We start from the raw sequence: 23,645 nt of genomic DNA on the forward strand, positions 1-23,645 counted from the left end.
TTGCCTGGGATTTGAACCGGCAACCCATCGGGTCCCTAAAGTTGAGCTGTTGTCTTGAGCTTCAAGACAGTATATGTTTCCTATTTGCTGCACAAATTGTGCCAATCCATGGATATTCTCAATTATTAACACACTGTACTGTCTGTGAGTGTATGTGTGTATTGAATACAGCTCACACTAAGTAGCAGATCACATTCTGTCATCCAGTGTGCTTGTCAAGGCTGTCTTTATATTTTATGTTGACTCTGTTATTTCATTAAGTGGAGTGAGCAGGGATTGGCATTGAATCAGCATGTTGGGTTGCAGACTGCTGTGCGCCGTATGGATCGCTTCCAGAATCAGTAATACAATATTACAGAGTCTGATCCATGACAATGTGGTATATAACAACAGAGGAAGACAGGACAAATGATTGCTTACTGTATATTATTGTAGCATATGTCAGGATGTTTATAATGTCTGATAACAAAATGTCAGTTTAAATATGGGTGGTTTTTACATTTTCTGAAGATGATGCTAGGGGAATTTGGGTGGTTGCCAGGATGTTGCTAGGTGGCTGTCAGTGTGTTCTTTGTTACTAGGTTGTGGCTTACTGGTCTAAAGAGCCATCCCCAAGTCTCTATGATCTTCTGTTACTGCACGAAACTGAATACCATCATACTATTATACAGTGCTATCATCAATTACTCACCCTCATGTTGTTCCAAACACATATGACTTTCTTTCTTCCATGGAACACAAAATAAGATGTTAATAAATATTATTTTTCAGTGCATATTTTTTCCTTACCATGAAAGTGTATTGTGACTGAGGCTACCAGTCCCTAACATTCTGCGTCCTTTTGTGCTCCACTTAACACAATCTTTGGGTGCACTATCCCTTTAATTAGAGAGAAACAAATTTTTTTTTTTGTTTTTGTTGCGTAAGCAAGTAAATGATCTGAAAAACGAATACAGAAATAATCCCTGTGACCTTAAATGCCATCTTTGGATGATGGGTAATGCAAATGTCCCGTCGCTCTGTTATCTCTGCTATACTTTGCCATTGTGTGCACTGTCATGGGATCATGGTGCAATGAATCAGAGAGGTTTGTGATCGTGCAAGTGTGTGTGTGTCATTGCTGGTATTTCTCAGAGCCGTGACTGCTGCCTATTTTTGGGCCATTCGATACTCAGGTTATTACACGATGACATGCCTCAGTAGCAGTAACTAGGCAACAGTGTAGCCACGGTGACAGGAGATGGCTGAGGATCAGGAAGAACTGAAAAGCTTAATGGCAGGGAGTTGACTGTGACCTCTGAGAGAGAGAGAGAGAGAGAGAGAGAGTGAGAGAGATTTGTCTATTGGTTTAATTGCTTACTAAATTCACTAAACAGTTGTCCCACTTTTGCGAACAGTATTTCAGCACAAAAGCCTGTGTCTAATTCACTAACCACCCGCAATACAGTTTATCTAGGCGCTACATGTGCCTAAATAGTTCTGCGTTGTATTTAAGTAGAATTAATATTATTAATAATATTAATATTTTTTGCTGCTGTCCCTTTAAGATTAAATGCTGGATTACACTACATTACTTTTAATCTGAAAAGATTTTTAAGTAATTGGAATCACTTACCGACTTTGAAAATCGCTATAGAAAAAAACTGTGCTTCACACTCAAATTCCTGCTGAAACACACGCCCTTCCTTTAAATAGCCGCATGACAGATGGAAAAAAACATGGAAACAAACATTTTTGTTGTTGCTGCTACCCAGTTCCGAGTTGCGACAAGACACAGGCCAAACACATTTGGTACAGTCTTGGGTGGGATGATGCGGCCAGTATGGCCTCTAGAAACTGCAATACAAGGTGAGTGACATTAAAAGTTAAATTCCAATTTGAGCTTCGAAGCCGTGCATGCTCTATTTCCATTGGCTGCCCACATATGACTTCAGATTTGGGTCGTGTATCATTATTTACTGTGAGACTTACTCTGTAGTTGTGGATATTTGGCTCAAAAATATCAAACATGTTTGATATCCTCCGAATAGATGGAATCATAGTTGAAGGGTAAGAAATCAGAGTCGGTACCCATCATACACTATGTGATTTTCTCTGACGCTGACCTTTTCCAAATCTGCAGACTGAAGCCGACTAGCACCAAATCGGCCTGACTGAAAATTGGGGCTAAAATCTAGAGTTGGGGTACTCGAGTTTGGACGCGGACTTGAGTCCAAATTTTAATGGACTTGGACTTGTCACGGACTCGGATACATTTTTACTAGAACTTGACTTGGACTCGAGCCTTTGTGACTCAGGATTTTTTCAGAGTCCAGCCGAGTTCATGACATTTGTGATGCAATGAAAAAATAAATAAATAACAAAACAGAAATTAATAAACACATCTCTGTCTGCATGCAGCTGTATTAGCCCCTGAAGTCGTAGACATAGCCAGAGTTATTTCACTGTGTTTAAGCAAACACACGCACACACACACATACGAACGTGCACAAGCACACACATCAGTCAACCAATACGCTTTAATGTTACTACAGAGACTACTGTATAACATCAACTACCAAGGTGGCTGGCACGACGAAAACATAAAGATGGGTATATATCCAATGTAATAGAAACTAAACAAGGCAGTTGTCACGGGACCTGACAACTGGTAAAATTGTGTGTGGCGTTTGTGCAGCCAAGACGGTGCTCGCATTGCGGTTTCATCGTGGTTAAAAACTTAAAATCAAGAACTTCATTGAGTCAAGTCACCCACATCATGTCTCTCACAGTTTACTAAAATACATATAAATAGTATTAATATTGGATATTAAGTCTTTTTATGTGTGATGTATCTACACATGTAGGCTTCTGTAGTCTCTTGTGGTCCACGCAGTGTTGTCACCTTGATGAATTAACTGAGTAACTTGTTAAATAGTCTGGGAAAAAAAGCATTATTGCTAAAGCAGGCAGCAACTCTAAACAGATAAACAGCACCTATTTATTATTGATTGACTATTTTCAAAGCATTGACGAGCTGCTTAAAATACATTCTTTTACAGCATTTGTCCACCATTCACAACATTCAACCATGCACAATAAAATATTAGGATATTTTGGGCATTGAAATGTTTTGTTTATAATTTAATTATAGGCTATAAAATAAATGTATTATTCGATGACAGAGTTTGTGTATGAAGCTAAACTTCATGTTCCGGGATGAATTTAGTTGATTACGACGTTTTTATTTAAAAATTTTATTTTATTTTATTTTTATTGTAAACCACCGTGTAACTTATGCACATCGTTTTTTAGCCTACATCTCTGACACTTTTGAAGGACAATTCTGTTAAATTTATGACTAAAAATTATTATTCTCCATGTTTTTGCAGTTAAAGAAGAGCTCAATTAAAAAAATTTTGGTTGGTATTTAAAGATTTCAGACTGATTGCAGACCAACGTGGCTCTGCTCAAGCAAATATCAATTATTATTAAAAAAAAAAATGTATCTTCTGCGGCAGCTGCTGCGAGACACAAATGGATGCATTAGGGATTTAGAAACACAAGCAGCACGCAGAACTGCCCTGCATTGTGCGGTTTCCCGCAAATTAACTAGAAAATTATGTCCGTGATGACATGGCCCTTATATTATCAGTGGGCTTTTCCAGTGTTTTTGGATGTAGCATTCGCAGTCAAATCACGAGACGTAACTTCTCAGCGAGTGCTAATTACAACTGTGTTGACTCATTTGTATGTACTGTATTTTCCAAATCAGTCGGCAGATAGAGAAGAAAGATTGAGAAAGAAATCTCAGTAGACTATTATTTCTTTAGATAGGGATCATTTTAAATAAAACTAAATTAAATTGAATTGACAAATTGAAAATGAAATAGAAATAAAAACTAAATAAAAATTCGAAACATAATAACCTTTGTTGTAATGACTAATGCAGCTTTCACTTTCTTTAGTCTATGTTTGAGTGGAGGGGAAAAAACAGCAATAATTGAAATGTCAACAGAACGCAATAAGAAGTGTGTTGAAAGACAGTTTTGTCTTCATACACCTAAAACATATACTTTCATTCTGAAGCCACTTTGAAGTCTGCTCAGCGGGATACTTATCATAAAATGTATATACTGTATGAAACGCAACAGAGGTGTTTTTGTTATATTTATATTGACAAACTGTTTTTCTTGTTGTGAAGTTTAAAATAAGCTTAAAATATTGATGTTGAGTTTACGGTTACAATTTGAATTCAGATTCATGAACGGATTCATTCGGACTTGACTCGGACTCGGCCTGTTATGGACTGGGTCTTGAGTCTTACTCGGCCCCTATTGGACTCGGACTCAACTCGGGCTCGATTGTTTAAGACTCGGACTTGACTAAGGTGGACTCTAACCCAACACTACTCAAATCAGCGTTGAAGTTGTGTTGTGTAATCTAGCTTCAAAATGTCTTCTTTGCATGTGAAATGACAATGAGATACAGATGAACTTACTTTCGAGCTGCAGTTTTGCTGTCAGTCCTTATTGTTTTTTTAACTGCCCTGTCCTTCAAAAACAGAATCTTTGCAATGCCTGAATTACACGGTGACAGGTTCACAGAACAATTCACGCTGAATTGTGCCACTCAGTGCATTAAAATCAGATTGTAATTGTCAGGGACCTTGTTAAATATAAACATAAGCTGCTTAAAGACACTGTTACTTACAGTCTCATCACTGGGAATATCTGCAGCATGGCTTTTGTACTGGTTATTGTAAAGAAAAAATATGGTTTTCATATAATCTGATTTGACTGCAGCTGTCTAGATGTCAGTGACCAAATTAGCAACTGGTCACAGTGAGTGTGTGAATGAGATGTGTATGTGTGAGTGTTCATGTTCATGTTAACAGGCTCTAACAGGGCTGCTTAACTGAATACTCTGTCCTCATGCGTGGCTCTCTAACCATGTCTGACATGTTGCAAAATCAGACGTGTCTGTCCACCCAACTCTCTCGCTCCCTCTCGGTTCCACTTACATCTGAAAGAGGATGACAGCAGGCCTGGAAACACTCTGACACCTCCCTGACATGCATTTTCCTCCAGTTCACCGGTCACACATAAGATCAGTCATCAACAGACTGAACAAATCATGGACTATATGCTCTCCTCTCTCTCACAATGATACCTGCTACATATTCTGTTACTGTTTTTTTTTCCAGTTTGTCCAATTGTGTCTGTGTACTCTATTCTATTGTGTTGTTCTATTCTGTTGTACTAATCTGTTGCTCTATTATTCTATTCCATTTGTTTGTCTATTATGTTCTATTCTATTCTGTTTTGTAATATTCTTTTGTGCTGTTCTACTCTTGCTCTGTTGTTCTATTCAGTTGTTGTGTTCTATTCTATTCTGTTCTATTAAATTGTATTCTGTTCTGTTTGTTTTTCAATTTTGTTCTATTCAGTCGGTGCACTCTATTCTATTCTGTTTTTCTATTCTGCTTTGTTCTGTTCTATTCTATTCTGTTGTTTTTTTCTGTTGTTGTTTTTCGTTCCGTTCTAATTTGTTATTGTGTTCTGTTCTGTTCAAATCAAATCCCTTTATTGTCACTCAACCATATACACAAGTGTAACAGTGGGTGAAAGTCTTAGGTGCAGTTCCAAGCAACATAGCATCATGACAGTGATGAGACATATTCCAATTTACAATAAACATCAGATTTACACAACACAATTTACATATCAAATATACACATAATTACACAATATATAAATAATAATATACAATGTACAGTATACAATACACACAATACAGAATACACATACACACAATATAGAATACACAGTGTACAATAAAAATTGTATATATAAAATATACAGTAGGTTGTATTGTACTGTATTGCCTTTCAGGCTGTCGGTTGATAGTTGCCAGTGTGTTGTTAAGAGAGAATATAATATAATAATAATATAATTTATGACAGTCCAGTGTAAGATTAATAAAGTGCAGTGCTGATGTATATTGATCATGAGAGATCAAGAGTTCAAAAGTCTGATTGCTTGGGGGAAGAAGCTGTCATGAAGTCAGCTGGTGCAGGTCCTGATGCTGCGATACCACCTGCCTGATGGTAGCAGTGAGAGCAGCCCATGGCTCGGGTGGCTGGAGTCTCTGATGATCCTCAACAGAACCAATGTCCAAAAGTGTTTGTCTATTGGATACAATAAGGCAGACAACATCCAAGACAAAAAACATAAGAATTGTAGACAAAACAAACAAAAAACTGCAATATTGGGTTGGAGCTCGCAACGCAGCAGCCATACTCGGCGCCATCTTGGACAAACAACACCATATTCTGTTTTTTTTTTTGTTTTTTTTCTTCTGTATTCTGTCAATGCACTGACAGATTCTATTCTGTATTCTATTTATTTTATTCTGTTGTTGCGTTCTATTCTGTTCTGTTGTTGTTTTTATGTTATTGTTTTTTCCATTGTGTTCTATTCTGTCTTTGTGGTTCTATTCTATTCTATTTTTCAGTTCTGTTGCTCTGTTGTTCTATTATATTCTACTGTTTTTCTATTCTTTTTGTTGTATTCTATTCTGTTCTATTGTATTCTGTTGTTGTGTTGTGTTCTGTTTTATTCTATTCTGTTGTTGTTTTTTTTGTTCTGTTCTATTCTTTTGTTGTATTCTATTCTGTTCTGTGTTATTCTACTGTTGTTGTTTTTTTCTGTTGTTTTTGTTGATCTGTTCTATTCTGTTTCTGTATTCTATTCTATTCAGTTGTTGTGTTCTGTTCTGTTCTGTTCTGGTCTTGTCTTATGTTCTGTTTTTTTTTTTCTATTGTGTTCTATTCTGTCTTTGCGGTCTATTCTATTGTATTCTATTCGTACTGTTGCTCTGTTTTTCTATTATTTTTTGTATTTTATTATATTCTAATCTGTTGTTGTGTTGTGTTCTGTTTTATTCCATTCTGTTGTTGTTTTTTCATTGTTCTGTTATGTTGTTGTGTTCTATTCTATTATACTCTATTCTGTTTTGTTGTTTATATTGTTGTTTTACCTTCTGTATTTTGTCAATGAGCTATTCTATTCTCTTGCTCTGTTGTTCTATTCTGTTCTATTCTAGTCAATTCTATTCTATCTGTTGTTATATTCTGTTTCTCTTTTGTTCTGTTCTGTTCTATTGTATTGTATTGTATTCTATTCTGTTCTATTCTGTTGTTGCATTCTGTTGTGTTCTGGTCTTTTCTGTTCTGTTAGTTTTTTATGATATTGTTTTTTTTCCCCATTGTTTTATATTCTGTCTTTGTTGTCTATTCTGTTCTGTTCTGTTCTATTCTATTCTATTCTATTCTGTTCTGTTGCTCTGTTGTTCTGTTTTATTCTATTCTGTTTTTCTATTCTTTTTGTTGGATTCTATTCTGTTCTATTGTGTTTTGTTGTTGTGTTTTGTTCTGTTTTATTCTATTCTGTTGTTGTTTTTTTCTGTAGTTGTTTTTTTTCCATTCTTTTCTATTCTGTTGTTGTCTTCTGTTCTTTTTGTTGTATTCTATAAATTGTATTCAGTTGTTGTGTTCTGTTCTGTTCTGTTGTACTCTGTTGTTTTTTTGTTTTTGTTTTTACGTTCTGATCTATTCTGTTGTTGTGTTCTATTCTATTCTATTCTGTTGTTGCGTTCTATTCTGTTCCAGTCTTTAGTCTTATGTTCTCTTGTTTTTTCTGTTATTGTTTTTTTCTTTTGTGCTCTATTTCTTTGCAGTCTATTCTGTTCTGTTGCTCTGTTGTTCTATTTTATTCTATTCTGTTTTTCTATTATCTTTGTTGTATTCTATTTTATTCTAATCTGTTGTTGTGTTGTGTTCTCCATTGTTGTTTTTCTGTTGTTGTTTTTTTGCATTGTTCTATTCTGTTGTTGTGTTCTATTCTATTCTATTGTGTTGTTTATATTTTTTTTTCTATTCTGTATTCTGTCGATGTGCTATTCTGTTCAATTATGTTGCTCTGTTATTCTGTTCTGTTGTACTATTCTGTTCTTTTCTATTCTGTTGTTCTATTCTGTTCTGTTCTTTTCCACTGTAATCATAATAAGTCTGGGGGTGCTTTTTGATAATATAACATCTTTAGTAATAATATTTTTGGATATTTTCTCAGAGTATCAGTATTATTTTGTTCCATTTACTTACCTATTTGATCAATTCTGTATTTATCTGTATTTGTGGTGTGACTACCGTTCGATGTATATCAGCACTGTACATCAGAGAAATGTGACTAGACAAATAATCAGTGTACTTTGTTCTCCCATTATATCAGAACTGTGATTTTCAGTCTCTGCATCACACTTCGCTCTCTCAAGCACCAATAACACTGAAGGCTCAAATTCATGCTCAAATGCAACATCACTTTGAGTCACACTTCTGCAGCTTGTTTTAGGCAGCACCCTGCAGGAGAGTGTGTTTTGAAAGCTTGTCTGTTGTTACTGATGTACTGTTGTGATAAGTCACATATGAATCATTCCAGTCTTTCAGTCAGTATTGCTCTGTAATCTCAGTGCAGTAATAATGAGTGTAAAACATTACTCCAGACTTGCTGATGGAAATTTGCTATTCATTTTCATGTAAACACAGTTCTGTTCCAAAAACTACTAAGAGATTTTAAAGCATCATAGATACGCTCCCAAAATGATACAAAAATGATACTGCCTAACAAGGTATAATTATTTTTGAGCCAAAATCTTAGGTAGCGTCACATCACATACAGTGTGTCCAGTATGTTCACCCAAGATGGTAGACAAGTCGAAATACATACATTTAATTCAATATTGAAAATAAATATTATTTTAAATATATATTTGTAAATGTCTGTTGTGTGCCTCACAACAGGAGCACAGCTTGTTTTAAAAATAAGTCTTGTATTACTGCTTTTCAAAACAATCACTTTTTTTTAGGTTTTATTTCAGTTAGGAAGTGAAGATGATAGCTTTAGAAGGTAGCTGCCTATGTTGGCAGCGAAGCAGCTTACTAGGTTTTGGAACAGAACTAATATCTCTATACTTTTGATCATTTATTTTGAGTCAGTGTTATTGTGTAAATGCATTATGTGATTGCTGCAATGAAGTGAAGATAAATGAACCTGATATTCCAGATTTTTGTAGTTTAAAACTGTTGAGGTCTGTGCCAAGAGTCTTTAAGATTTTCCTACATGTATAGGACGAGTCACTTGTCTTCACTTTGTTTAGGTTTTCTCTGTTGCTACAGCAGTTAAAACTAAACCTAATGCCCTGCACTGTATGCTCAGATCATAGAGAGACATTTCTGGAAGTGGGTTACACTACATTGAGGGAGTCTGTAATAATTGCTGTACTTTTGACTAGCAGGGTTTGTTGAGTTCATTTAGCCTGTGTGGCCCTGCACTTTATAAAAGATAATTTGTTTAGTCATGCTATCTCTCACCAGCTGGGAATGCCTGTGTATTTCATAAATACACAGACATTCAGGTAGACACGATAAACAGAAGTTTGACAGTCAGTATACATTTTGGATAATCATCTGTATAGCAGTAACACAAAATCGACACAGCGTGGCAAGAAATGTGCAGCTCATTCTATTCACGTTACACGTGCGTGGTACACATTCTGTTGGAGAAACGGAGGCGGCGTTAGACTAAGAGAATTGATAAAACATAGACAGTGTTTTTCAGGCACGGGCCACCGGTGTGGTATTAGCTGTAGGGAGGATACAGTCAGACTGGCAAATTTGGAAGAAATTGAATTGAGTGGGTTGTTTATAGAGGTGGGAATCGGCAGAGACCTGGTGATACAATAATGTATCGAGTCACTATACGATCATATTGACATTTTTTATATTCAGTGTGTTGTGATTTAAAACTGTGATATATTGCAATTAGAGCCCGACCAATATGGGATTTTTGAGACCGATACCGATTTTAGAGGGGGAAAATTCACTGATTACATCAGTACTGTATGTTCAGTATCAGTCAGTTGCTGACCATTAATATAAAGAATAAATACAATAAATAGCTAAATAAACATCAGTGCGGTTTAGTATGTCAATTGCTGACCATTTAAATAAAGAATAAATAAAAATAAAATAAATACCTAAATAAACATCAGTATTACTGTTTAGTATCAGTCAAATGCTGACTGTTTTAATACTGCCAGTCAATTATTGGCAGGTTGTAAAACAAGAAGCATTTACATCTGCCGAATCAAGTGATAAACAGCAGCAGCGGTGTTACACCGTATTCTGCTATACAAGTTCAGGGGAAACTTTCCATGGTGGAAAACCATATTTTTAAATATTAAATTTTATAAATGCAACGGCTGGAATTGTTTGGTTGAAAGGGGTACGGAATTGCGAATCCTAAACTAACAGTTTGGTGAATACATGCTTACACATTAGCTTCCACTCAGCTGACAAGCAATGAAAGTAGCTACGTGGTTAGCTAGTTAGCTATAAGCTTGTTGCCACGGAGAGTAAAAGACGGATGTTGTTTATTTTGCTTTCCAGCATTACGTCTCACCAACTAGGTAACTAAATAGCGTGAAATCAACACTCAACAGACACAATCCACCACCGCACCATTGTCTGCTGAGCTGCAAAAATATGCTCTGTTGTTTACCTTTCAATCTGCTACATTATTGACTGCACTGACAAACTATAGCTGGCTAACAGCAAACAGATGTGATAAACATGAGTGACATGGTTGTCAGGGACAGGGTTAACGTTATATTAGTTATATTGAAAAGGGAAAATTATGGGGTCATTGTTTATTAACTTTCCAGTATGTATTTCACAAACTAGTTAGCAACTTACCGTGAAGACACCGCTTAACTCCGCACCGCTTAACTCCGCCCTGTCTGCAGAGCCACCGTCAGTTCAGAGTCAGCTCTGTAAACAATGGAGTTGGAGCGCGCTGTGCTGGACAAACTACGTTATGACACCAATTCAAGCATTGTTTTCTGCATTATATGTTCTGAAAAAGAGTTTTCATATCTGCGCATATCGGTAAACATGTACGCCGATACGATATATGTGAAAGGCTAATATCGGTCGACCGATAAATCGGTCAGGCACTAATTGCAATCTTTACTCACTTGATTCTCGTTCATCTTCGTTGGACTTTGGTGCTTCATGCAACAAGTGCTGATCTTCTTGCCTTACTGTCATTGTGAAGCCAAAGAAGTGTATCAGTAAAAAAACAATGTGCAGGATTAGCATACATTGGATCTAGTGTGTTTATCAATACATAAATAAACCTCTACAGTCTAGCTGTACAGAGGATCTGTTAAGGACATTCTAAAAAATAAAACAAGTTGACTTACATTCTTTGCTTGTTTTGTTTGTGCATCTTGGTCGATTATACTGTATATAATTTAGTGTTCATTGACTTATAGGCCTACTGTACTCTTAGTGATGATCAATGTCCCCAAAAATTTACATGTGATTGATACTGTATTGATTTTTGGCATGTATTGATAATGTATTGATTATTGGCATTAGAATATCAATTCAGCATCGTAGGTAAAATATGTGAAACGTGACTTGACTTGACCCCCACCCTTCTTGTTTAATAGCAAAACATCTGGAGTAGCCGTTGGACTCATGGATCATGGATGTTGTTATTCAGTGCATTGAATATTGGCTTGCAATTCAAATTCTTTTAATTGACGTTCAGAAAATGCATTATATGACAGTTTGTGCTTTAAAATGGACAAAAGGTGAACATTTCTGAAAAGGACAATTTGGCTTTTGCTGTATTCGTTTCCAACCAATGTCAAGAGATCAAGAGATCCAGCCTTTCACTACAACCTACATTGTTTATAATGTAATAAATCCAGTGTGATTCACTGAAGAGGAACAGATTGTGATTTGGTTTTCACATAAATCTGCTCTCATGAGTCCCAGGGGTGCCTTTATCTCCATCAGTTACAGCTTTGGCTAATGTCTCTCCTCTGCCTGTCTCACTGACATTCAGAAGTGTTAACACTGACAACTGTTCATTATTATCTGAGCTAAACTACTGCATCCAAAGCAGAGCTTGGCCATTTTCCACATTACACATCAATAACTGACTAACAGGGATGCTGAGACGGATCCAATACTATATTGAACTTTGTTGTCACTGGCACTGCTTTACTCCTCATCAGTCCACAGATAAATGTTTAAAAAATGTTGAACAGCAATATGAAATCAAAACTGACACTATTTATTCTTTAAATACATGCCCTGTTATTATTGTGCAAGATGATTCATCAGTGAACATTATTCTTACGAAACATTTCAAGAAAGTTTTCATAACATTTCAGCAAACTGTAATAACTTTCCTCATATCTGAAATAACTTTTCTTTTCTGCTGACATATCCAAGGCTGGACAGATGGGGTAAAATTACAGTGTATAAACCTACTAGATTTTTACATATTCTGGTTAATGTGAGTTTGGATGGGGGTGCCAGGACATTTGTTATGCTTTGTTCTAAGTGGTTTTTAGTATGTTGCTATATTACATGGTTTCTACTGTGTTATAGGGGCTTGCTAGGTGGTTGCTAGACTCTTCTGGGTGGTTGATAATTGGTTATTTATTGGCTCAAGTCTAAAGAATCCAACCCCAAGTGATTTTGACATTCTGTTCCCTAGATATGGCTCGAGTCCCTCTTTCAATGTAAGTCTAGGATTTTTCACCCATATTATCATACACCAGGCAAATATCAGAAGTCAGTGAGGACATCCAGTTTTTTAAAGGGTAAATGTGTGAGATTTGCAGTTCTTCATTTTTACATTTACTTAAACTGTCGATAGTTCTCTTTAGAGATGAATAGTGAGCCAATTCAGAGGCAGTGGTTATGTGGAATTCTAATACATTAGAGTTAGTAGCAATGACAGCTGGCTGTCTGCCAACTACATACATCTCACTAATGTGGCCTTTGATCACACAGAGAGCCATAAAGATCATCCAGCCATTTAATATGACTGAAATATGTTCCCTTGCTGTTTTATATTAATCAGTTTGTAAGAGTGTTTGTGGGTTTGAGAAAGAGGTTATGTGGAGTGAAATTTTCACATTGATCAAAGCCTTTCCAATGACATTGAGCAATCTAGAATGTGCTTGGCAGTCAAGACTCTTTCAAGTGCAAATTACCAAAATATAACCTTAAACACATTATAAAAACTAAGATATGATTACAAAGAGCAGTGGTTCTCAAATGGTGGGTCACCCAAAAATTCTGAACTCTGAACTTCTGATAGGGCCATAGACAGCAAGGAAAAAGCAATGTTACACTTTCAGAATAAATGTGCAGAAATTGTACCTTCAGTGGAACAACATCTTGTCACTGGGGCAGTACCCCTACTGCACCCTCTACATGTCAGCTGGCATGTATGTGTGCCTTTTCTTTTCCTAAATAGTGCATATTAGTACCTTAAAAGCCTCAATATACTTCAGTAGAAGTTCTTCTTCGTTCTTGTTCAGGGGTTAAAAGAAGTTCTAAACAGCCGAGCAATGGTATACTGTTTCCGAACATTCAGACACCCGCCACACAGATGTGGATGACAATTAGAAGTACATTTAAATATGAGGACGTTACATGTGAGACCTATGCCTCATTTTGAGTAGAATTCACGAGGTCACTAAATGAAGCTGTTAACCACTCGATGATGATTTAAAGTAATATATATATGCAGTAGAAAATGTTTAATTTGTCTTGTTTACATTATGAATTCATGACGCTAATGTGCTAACATGCTACAAGCGGCCATAATATGTGCCGGTTACACTCTGTTATTGTCATTTATGATGACACTGATACCACTGCAAAGATGAGTGTATAAAAGTGTTAATGTGCAGAACAAAGATAAAACAATGATGATAGAAGCATATCTTCAGACAGATGTGTGAAAGGCTTTTGCTGCAGATGGCACATGAGTGAATGAGCACTTGAGAGTATTTGAGAAGATTTGATTCCTTTAGTAGACAAATAATAAAAATTAAAAAATAAAAAAATTCATCGACTTGGCCTTGGAAAATGTCTCTAAGCGAACGATCATACAGATGTAGGTACATTTGCACCAGCTCGCTAATAACTCTGCACATCGATGTGTTCATGTTGACCGATTTGGACTCACTGAACAACTAAATTAGCCATCGGCCTCAAGGTAGGTGGAGCTCCAGGTCACACCTACCAATGATGTGGACCAATGGCAGTAAGGTGTTTAGCAGCCGAAAAGTTTTCCTGTTACGAACCACCGAAACGAATGCAAAAACACCTTTTTTGCCAGATTTTGTTCTGAATGACATCACAACCGTTCGTTTTTTGATTTCGTAGGAAGTATATCGAGGCCTTAAGGTGTAAAAGGGTAGAGAGGGCCCTCAGTGACAAGCTGTCTAAATGTAAAAAATAAATTCACATTTTTTTGTTCTGACAATGTAAATGCAAAAAGAAAAGGTAACTGTCAATGTAATTATGCATATTTATGATAGAGAAATACATATTTATCAAAAGGGAGGAGAAAGTGCTTCCCATATCGTTTGCTGTTGATGTCAAGGGCTGAGCGTCCTGTCAAACTCTATGGTATTTTGCGCAAATTCATCCGTCGCTTTGTAAAGTTAGCCAAATTAGGCCGATGCCAACTTGGACAGGTTGTGTGGCATGCCGTCTCTTTGAAAACCTGGAACAAAACTATGCAAGATAAAATACTCATTAAACATTACATTAAATATGGGTTAATTTGCCAGGAAAAGCATTGTTTTGTGTAGTGAAAGCATCAAAATTCAACATTTAAACTTGAGAACCATTTTAAAGTTGTTTTTGTTTGATTTATTTTATACAGTTGCATGATAAACAACTTTGGTACTGTGTTGGGTGGCCACTTGATGTCCAATGTAAAATCTGTGACCTGAAGCAAAACCAGTTGACAACAAGTGACATAGAGAACATAATTTGTGTTGTAAATTTGTATTTATTTGTCTTTTCCAGCATGTTCTCCTGGCCCTCAAATTCATCTTGGCATTCGTCATTCCAGATGTTCCGAAACAGATCCAAATTAAACTCGCCAAGCTGGAGTTTGAGTCCCTAGAAGCACTTAAGAAAAGGGTGAGTACACATCCGCTTGTGTGCATGTGTCTGTAGGTTCCCACGCTTCTGTTTGACAGAGCCTGCTAACAGGAAATGTGACCATCCGTATGACAGTCCCCTCCAGGAAGTACTTTAGTGCAAACCGTGACCAGCATATATGCCTCTGTGGACATTAGAGTCAACAAATGCAGTTCTGGTCTGCATCAGCACAAGTGACGCAGCAACCATCATTTCTGGGCAGCTCGGGGAGGCCGAGAGCAGCATTAACACACTTTCTGGTCATTAAATGATCTGCAGAGACATGCTGAGATGCTCTGCTGACTTACAGAGTGTGTATTCAGGTACTGTTTCCTAATGAGGTTCAGTTATTAGACAGCTGTTTATCACCTTGTTAGCGGCACAAGAAGTAAGTGATTCTCAAAGATACACAAACATACACACACACTGCAGTGTGCCCTTAGCAGACAAGCAGATTTAATGATCCAAACAAATTATGTTTTGTTTTCCTTAAAAGACAATGGCTATTCATATAACAATTTTAGAGACATAATTAGTCATTTGTAATGGATTTGTTTTATTTTTTATTATTAACTTTCACAACACTGGCAATATACTATGTACTATAAATAGTACAATATTACGGAAGTATTCCAAAATTAACCAAATGACATATTGGTCAGTTTTCTTCAGTTTATCCATGGATGGATCATTTTTTACTATTATACAAAGGTAGGCGTTAACTTACATAGCCTCACAGCTTCAGTTAGACTGAAACCGAGGAGTCAACATTTGTGGTCAGACCACCGTCCCACTTCTGGAGAAGAAAAATGCATGAAGTATTATATGAAAAATTGATGATGCTTTCTGACATCACTGGCTCACTTTAACTGGATTCGATGGCTTTATTTCTGCAGAGCCTGTTGCCATGGCTCTAGTGATATGGCACAGTTGGATTGTGAATGACAATAAGCTGTTATGTGCTGTTGGCATCCAGCGTTATCTGTAATGTGGCCTTGTGTTTACTCCCTTCACTAACAGCAGATAAGATGTGTGCGATATGGACCCCTTGACTCATAATGCTGTGGATTATAATGTCAGCAGTTAATTTGCGTACATTATGAGCACTACTCTAATGGTTTTGTATTTGCAAATTGCAACACTAGTATTTAACAACAAAACAACTGCTGATGGACTGTAGAATGTTCATCAATGCAGAGACTGCCATTGAATGTTCTTGAAGATTATTAAAAAGTGTTAATGAACCTTTTAACTGGTAATCACTAATCATTTAAAACTAAAAAGAAGATTGTACTTTCTCTAACTCCTTCTTAATCCGGCACCACACTATATCATTTTTCCAGTGATTTTTAAGTTGTGGTATTAATTTACATAATCACCAGACAGGCGGGAGGGAGACAGAGCATGCATTAACATCTCTCAGAGGAAGGTCGTTGATCACTTGACAGTCGGGACCCCCTGCTGAGTTAATGGTTCAAGTAACAGATAAAAGGATCCTGTGTTCTCTTCAAGTGACCAATGAATTTCTTCTTTTACTGAAGAACTGACAAGATGTCAAGCTGATCTGATCATTTTCAATGCACTCAGCTGCATATCATCACAAACGCTGATTGTAATCCAAAGTGATTCTGTCACCAAGCGTTTTTCTTCATTAAAATGACTGATGAAATCAGAAAGCGGAGGAACAGCATTCTATTTTTATTGGACGTAATTTCTTTACTCACTGAAAGCTGCATATGGACGCGTTCTACGGCAAACCTTTAGGGGATAAATACACAATTACACACTTTCACATGGTAAAGTTACTCCATGAATCGCTTCCTTAATCACTTTATTACAGTTGTTTATGTTTACCTCCGACTACAGAGAGCAAGATCTCCATGATATCTCACTCCGCATGTGTGACACCCTTGGCCAAAATAGAGTTGTTTAGAGTCTGCTAGTGTGGAGCTGGCTTTAGTCACCATCTCTATTCCTGTGTAGTGTGCATTACTGTATGTTGTAACCATCACAATTAGATCACCCCCCCCCCCCCATATGATTTTTTGACAGAATGTATCTCTAATAACAAATTAAAAAAGACACAAAAAAATAATAACATTTGGGATACGTTACCATATTGCAACAAAAGAAAATGGTCCAAAAAATGGTCTCCTTAGAATTAAATTAATATTTTATGTATTTATACATTTAGAACTCCTACAAACTAACAATTTGTGAAACATTATCATTCATTTTCACAGTCACTAAAGCCTATAGCACATCCTCACTGTTGTCAATCAGAAGTGAGCACTGTGAACTCTTCTTGTCCATTACATAAAACATTGCCGTATTAATTTTGACTGAAAAGAAGAAAAACAAACCATAGCAAAATGTCATGTAGCTTAAAAAAAGGATAATATTGGTTACTTCAAAGACTCCCCTTTCATTTCCAACAATGCATTATGTTTAAGCTTTTTCTGCAGTGTGAGAAAGCGAAAGACATTTTTTTGCCATATGGCTTCACTGTAGGGCTAGGAAATATCATTAATTTTTGCTCATTTTATCCCTGCCAGTAATAAATCAAAAACTGATTAATTGTTGTCCATTAATTTTCTATGTAAAGACGCCTATCCTGAAATAATTGTTAGTTGTAAATGAAAGCTGTAGTAAGGTGTCCGGGAAGCATTTGTGTGTGTTTTGTTTTGTGATTTGTTTTGTTTTGCAATCTGAGGAAAAAGGAATCTGACTGCAGCCAATGTCTTAGGCCACATCCACACAAATCTGTTTTAATTTGAAAACTCTGTTTTTAGTTTCCTAACATCATTGTATCCAAAGTATGTGGTAATGGAAAGCATTTTAAAAACACGCCATTTTTGGTAGAAGAAAATGCTGTTCTAGTGTGGACTGTGCATGAGTGGCATAAACATAGCACATGTAGGTTGCCAAAACTTTGTTTTTTGTTTGAGAAGTCTGACGTCAATTTTTAGCTCAACCAGTGTTGTGAGTTTGGGATGGAACTACCTTTTTTTCCCCCAATAATGGCAAACGGGAGTGTTTGGGAAACCTTTTTGGACCTTTTTGTTAATATTTTTTTAATTCAACGTGGTGCTGCAGAAAGTGCACACAGCAGTTTTAATAATGACCTCAGTTTCACAAGGACTGTGTCGTCAGAGATCGACCTGTACACACAGTGATAATGTACAGTAAGCACAGGAGAGGGAAGACCATTTTTGCAGAGGAATCAAGGCGGCACTTTTAACGCAATGATGGAGCACTTGGCTGATGAGATGTGATGAAGGTGGGACTCCATCGAAGTTTCTTCCATCTAACATTTCTTTTAATTTAACAGAGAGACGCAGGTCGTAAAACACATATTGATTATGTTTCAGAATGACTGAAGACATGATGTCTTTGGGCTTCTACCCCTCCACTTCTCTCTCTCAAACTACACCAGACACTACCTCATTCCTCCGCCAGTGCTGGCGGTGCGTCTTCACCATGGTCGCTCCATCATGATGATGGACGTCAGCAAATCGTTTCAGCAGCCTCGTCCAGATCTTTTATAGTTCAAAAGTGCCAACTGTAGTAAAGCACATTTGGTTGTTAATATAGGACTACGAGGCCTAGGGAAGGTGCTTGGTCCAGTGTTTTGAAAGCGCAAGTAATGAGTTTGCATCAAATGCAATGATAAAATGTTCAAATAGTAGTATGTTACATTGCATGTTTAATTCAGGGAATGGCTGTCTGATTGAAAAAATAGTTAAGAGATGTTAAATGGTTTTCTTTATCACATTGGAAATGGAAGGTCAAGTTGAGCACATTGCTAATCTTTTCAGACTATTTTCACAGGGTCACTTTAAAATTTTATGTTTTCCCCTTTTCTTCACTCCTGATCCTTATTAGCATCCTTTATTGTAAGGAAACAGAATAGACCAGATACCTTATTTTTTTCTCTGTCAAAATGATGGAAAGCATTTTTAATTATCTGTGAATGTTTGTAAAATTTAGTAAAGGAACATTTTTGGTTATTGCTACCTCTGGTTTTCATAGCCTCATCTTGATCTGTTCAAAAGTGCTGACTGCAGTTAAAGAGTGCATTTGGTTGGTGATATAGTACTACACACTTTGGTCCAGTGGTTTGAGAGCACTAGTGATGAGCTAGCATCACATGATGCTGTTTAGCTGTATTTCCATGTGTTAAGTAGCTTGAAAGGCTGTAGACAGCTGTCAAGGGAAAGCTCCCTCAGCTCCAGGGTAAAGGGACTCTGAAAATAGCCGCCACTTGCAGTGGCAATGGAAATCCCCTGTTTGTGGCCAGTGTTTGGAAGGGATCTGGGGTGAACTCCAGGAAAAGGCCAAACTGCCAACACTAGCATTAAACTATTATTGCAATTGCTGATTTTAGCTTCCCGCTTGGTTGAACCCGTAACAGATGTGTGAGCGAAAACAAAGAAAAAGTTTGGCATTGAAGATTAGATATGCAAACTTAAGAGTCTGATTTCATGAAAATTATGTGACCGTGGCAGCATTTGCTAAATATTATGTTCCTTACCCATAACACGGTTGTTCTGAGGTGAACAGTGGTGCTGTGTGGCACTTTAAGCAAGTTAAATGTTCTCACAAACATATGAGGGTTTTCAGATTAATGTTGTGAGTTTTAAATAATAAAAAAAACCCTACCCACAAACCTACTTTAAACCTAAACCTAAGCAATAGTGTCATAAAAGCAAATGTGCGATGAAAAATGTGAGGAAAAAAACGATCTATCGAAATTTAAATCAACAAAACACAATACGTACTGTACAGCGAGCCATGTAAATAATATTTTTTATAAAATATAGGAGAAGTAACCCGGTTTTGATCTTAAAGATACTACAGAGATACGTTGGATTCCAAAAGTCTAGATCACATTGAAAACCTGGGATTTTTTCATTTAATACCTAGAAATAAACTGAACGTTTTATGATTTAAAAAAATGTAAAGCAAAGAAGAATGACATAAAATGAAGAAAAAGTATTTAGGATTCGGTCCTATTCCTTGGGCACTAATCAAATGTAAGCAAATCTGTTACACTGAACGTTATCTCCTTTGTACAAAATGTTAGATTTCCTTCCATTGAAGCACATACTGTAAATAATAATAATAATAATAATAATAATAATATAAGCACTCAAGATGCTCTTTGGGATATTCTCAAATCATGCAGGATAACATGGTCATCTGGTTTTGCACAAACTCAAACTGGAGTCCATGGCAGTTCAAGTGCATGCTGTAATTTAAGCAAAAAAGGACATACCAAATACTAAGAAATTTTGAAATTAATATTAATTTTTTTCAACTCATACTGATAATATAATTTCTAATAAAAATGTTTGTATTTGATTAGAAAAATGCTCAGACTTTTAGATCACACTGTATTTCACTTAGGTCCAGTATAAATGTTAGGTTCGGGACCGCCACTTAAATTCACTGGGCCATGAACAGTGTTCATGGTTGTTTGCCCCTGACAATGGCCCTAGTCATCTCACAGAGGTGATTCGATTAGTGAACTGTTGGCATTGTCTGCATTTCCTGCTAAACATCAGTGGAAAATATCTCCCATAAAGAAAAGGTTGAGAACTGCTGTCACTGTGTTGATACACATCTTTATATTATCTCCCTTTACGTCAACAGTTGAGCTCGATCGAAGTGTTCCCATGGAGATGGACGAGGTGAAGTGGAGATACACGGTTGTCCTGAAAAATAATAGTTGGAGTCTACAATCCAACTATCCCTATCCATGCCTTATCCATTAGCAAAATGGATAGCTTGACCAAGATATTAAATCTTCATCAATGACTACTGTTTTGATAAAATCAGTTACACTCTTTTGAAGGCTTTATTTACTGTATTATAAATGCATTTTGTGCCAGGTTTTGTTTTTCTTGAGAATGAATGCTTTGATGGTGATGCTGGGGATGGAGGAGGGTGTTAAGTGCAATTTGTATCAATGGAAAGGCAGCTGATGAACAATGAACAAATAGGCTTAAATAGAACCGCTCTGATAAGCATCTGAATTTTATTGGTAGACAAGCATCAGCTGATTGCAAGTTTGACTACTGACTAATCATTCTTAGTGATTTCCCCCCAGAAACTTTTAGAAAAACTTTTTTAAAAAGAGCCACACATCCTTTAATATGTGGGAACAAATGCACCCAAGCATGGTGGTGGCATGATGGACCTTGTCAGATTGTGTCTGCTTTTGCATCATTGCCTGACCAACGTCACAGGAAGCGGAACATGCCGGTCCTCTGAGGCCATCTGTCAACATACTGAAGGCCATGAGAATGTGACATGTCCCATACTAACCTCTAGTGCTGTTATGAAGTCAACACTGTCAATACAGCCAACTTTGCTGTGTTAGAACAGAGAGTGAACTGACAAACTATAAGTCTGACTCTGGACCAAAAGCCCTTGGGACCTTGATAGTTTATCATAAATTAATAGACAATAGAGATGTATGACCAGTGTGTCAAGCAGTAGAGATTTTATACTACCCTTTAAAGCCAAAATGCAGTAAATACATTATGTGAAAAATGGCTTCTAAGTTTATTGATTGTCCAGCCAAATATGGATTAAAAATATACAAAAAGATAATCAGAATCTAAGTGTTGTTTAGCCAAACCTATCTGTCACAGAACAGATTGTCTAAGATACCTGATTTTGGTAATAATCTATTTTGACTAAATGTGTAGTTACTGTGTTTTGCCTTTGCAGGGCATACTTAAAAAAAAAAAAAAAAAACGAGTAAAACAAAAATACTGAGCGGGATGTGTCCCAAACAAGTCTAGACAAAGAACTTATTAAAACTGAGTTAAGTCATTTAGGGTTACTTGGCCTACAACATGGCATCTTTCCGCATTAAAATAGAGTTCAACTGACCAGTAACAGGTGTGTGTATATCAGCTTTTTTACAGTGGCTATAGGTGGCTCATCCATTAAGAATTCAGAGTTGGAACTATATGCGTTATAATATTAGTTTTACTGTTTTTAACTTTTGTTGCACATTATCAATAATCTTCTCTTTTGCTTTGAATCCATTAAGTTCCACACAAAAATAATAAATAATCAAATGAGATAAGGTACATTTTGTTTAAGTATTTAATTACCTGAATATCCAAAAGTAGGCATTGCTACATGGCTTTTTAATATATAAACCATGTTTTCCATTACATTTCCAGTAAAAATAACTATATTGTGATATACACACCATTATATGCTGCAATATACAATTTATAAAAATAAAAAATGAAACTATTATTATAAATATTTTGGTCATACCGCCCACCTCTAATAGAGAAATCCTTTTTTTCCACTGTGATTTTGTCGAAGCAGAGGTTTCCACACAGCTATTCAGCCTCTTAATGATTCTTTGTCCCTGAGATTGCACTTGTATTTAAGTGCAGTTTTTAACATGAGTGATGGTATGTTGGCACTGCAGAAGCTTTAAAGCTTTTAAATCCCCCACTGCCTCCTTCTCACATAATCAATACTGACATGACCAGTCAATTATCCCAAAATGATTAGGACCTCCCATGAAATCCAGAATATTTGCTCCAGTTAGGCATGTACAGTAGGACATATTAAGAATCTTTGTTTAAACTTGAGCTCTCGCTCTTGAATGAATGATTTTTATAGTGATTTTCTGACACTACACTCAAAGCACTTTTATATAGTGAACAGAGGGTTCTCCTCAAACATCACCAGTGTGCAGCTTCCACTTGGATGATGCGATAGCAGCCATAGTGCGTCAGTACACCCACCACATACCAGCTGTTGGTGGAGAGGAGAGAGTAGAGTGAACGAGCCAATTAATGGAGGGGGATTATTAGGAGGCCATGATTAATAAGGGCCCATGGGGGGAATTTGGCCAGGACACTAGGGTTACACACCTACCTTTACAAGAAGTACCCTGGGATTTTTTTATGACCACAGAGAATCAGGGCCTCGGTTTAACAACTTATCCAAAGGACGGTGCCTTTTTAAAGCATAGTGTCCCTGTCACTATACTGCGGTGTTAGGACCCACACAGACCACCAGGTGAGAACTCCCTGCTGGCCTCACTAACACCTCTTCCAGCTGCAACCTTAGATTTCCCCAGGAGGTCTCCCATCCAGGGACTGACCAGGCTCAACACTTTTTAGCATCAGTGGACAACCAGACTTTATCCAAAGACATGGAAGCACCTCTCTATCTGTACTTAGGTGAATCTCATCAAACCTGTCAATTACATGTCCAGGTGATTTTTCACACCAAAATTAAAAGACAGACATAAGAAACTTTATTTTGCATAAAAAGCCTATATAGGAACATTATTGTTATTTTTTAAATGTGACATTAGTTTCCTGACAATTAGGCACCATTACATTAATCTGACTCTCTTACTGTAATGCAAAATAAAAAAATAAAATAAAAATATAATATTTAATTTATAAATATTCATTGAATATAACAAAGATAATTATATATTATTATTGTTATTATTATTATTACTGCAATACAGTAAAAAAAAAAAAAAATACTGTGTTACACTAATGTGAGTCTAATGAGTATCTGT

The 23,645-nt window shown here is 36.5% G+C and overlaps 1 protein-coding gene across 3 annotated transcripts in view; it reads left to right on the forward strand.

Annotated features, from left to right (window-relative positions):
* LOC127452562 (anoctamin-10-like) overlaps positions 1 to 23,645 on the forward strand; it is a 105,037-nt gene that overhangs the window by 26,821 nt on the left and 54,571 nt on the right. For all 3 annotated transcript variants that reach the window (XM_051718101.1, XM_051718100.1, XM_051718099.1), the window contains one exon: positions 14,951 to 15,067. In XM_051718101.1, the coding sequence (XP_051574061.1) occupies positions 14,951 to 15,067 (117 nt within the window). The remainder of the gene's footprint in view (positions 1 to 14,950; positions 15,068 to 23,645) is intronic.

This window comes from Myxocyprinus asiaticus, chromosome 15 (assembly GCF_019703515.2).
Source record: "Myxocyprinus asiaticus isolate MX2 ecotype Aquarium Trade chromosome 15, UBuf_Myxa_2, whole genome shotgun sequence".
In the NCBI taxonomy this organism is placed as follows: domain Eukaryota; kingdom Metazoa; phylum Chordata; class Actinopteri; order Cypriniformes; family Catostomidae; genus Myxocyprinus; species Myxocyprinus asiaticus.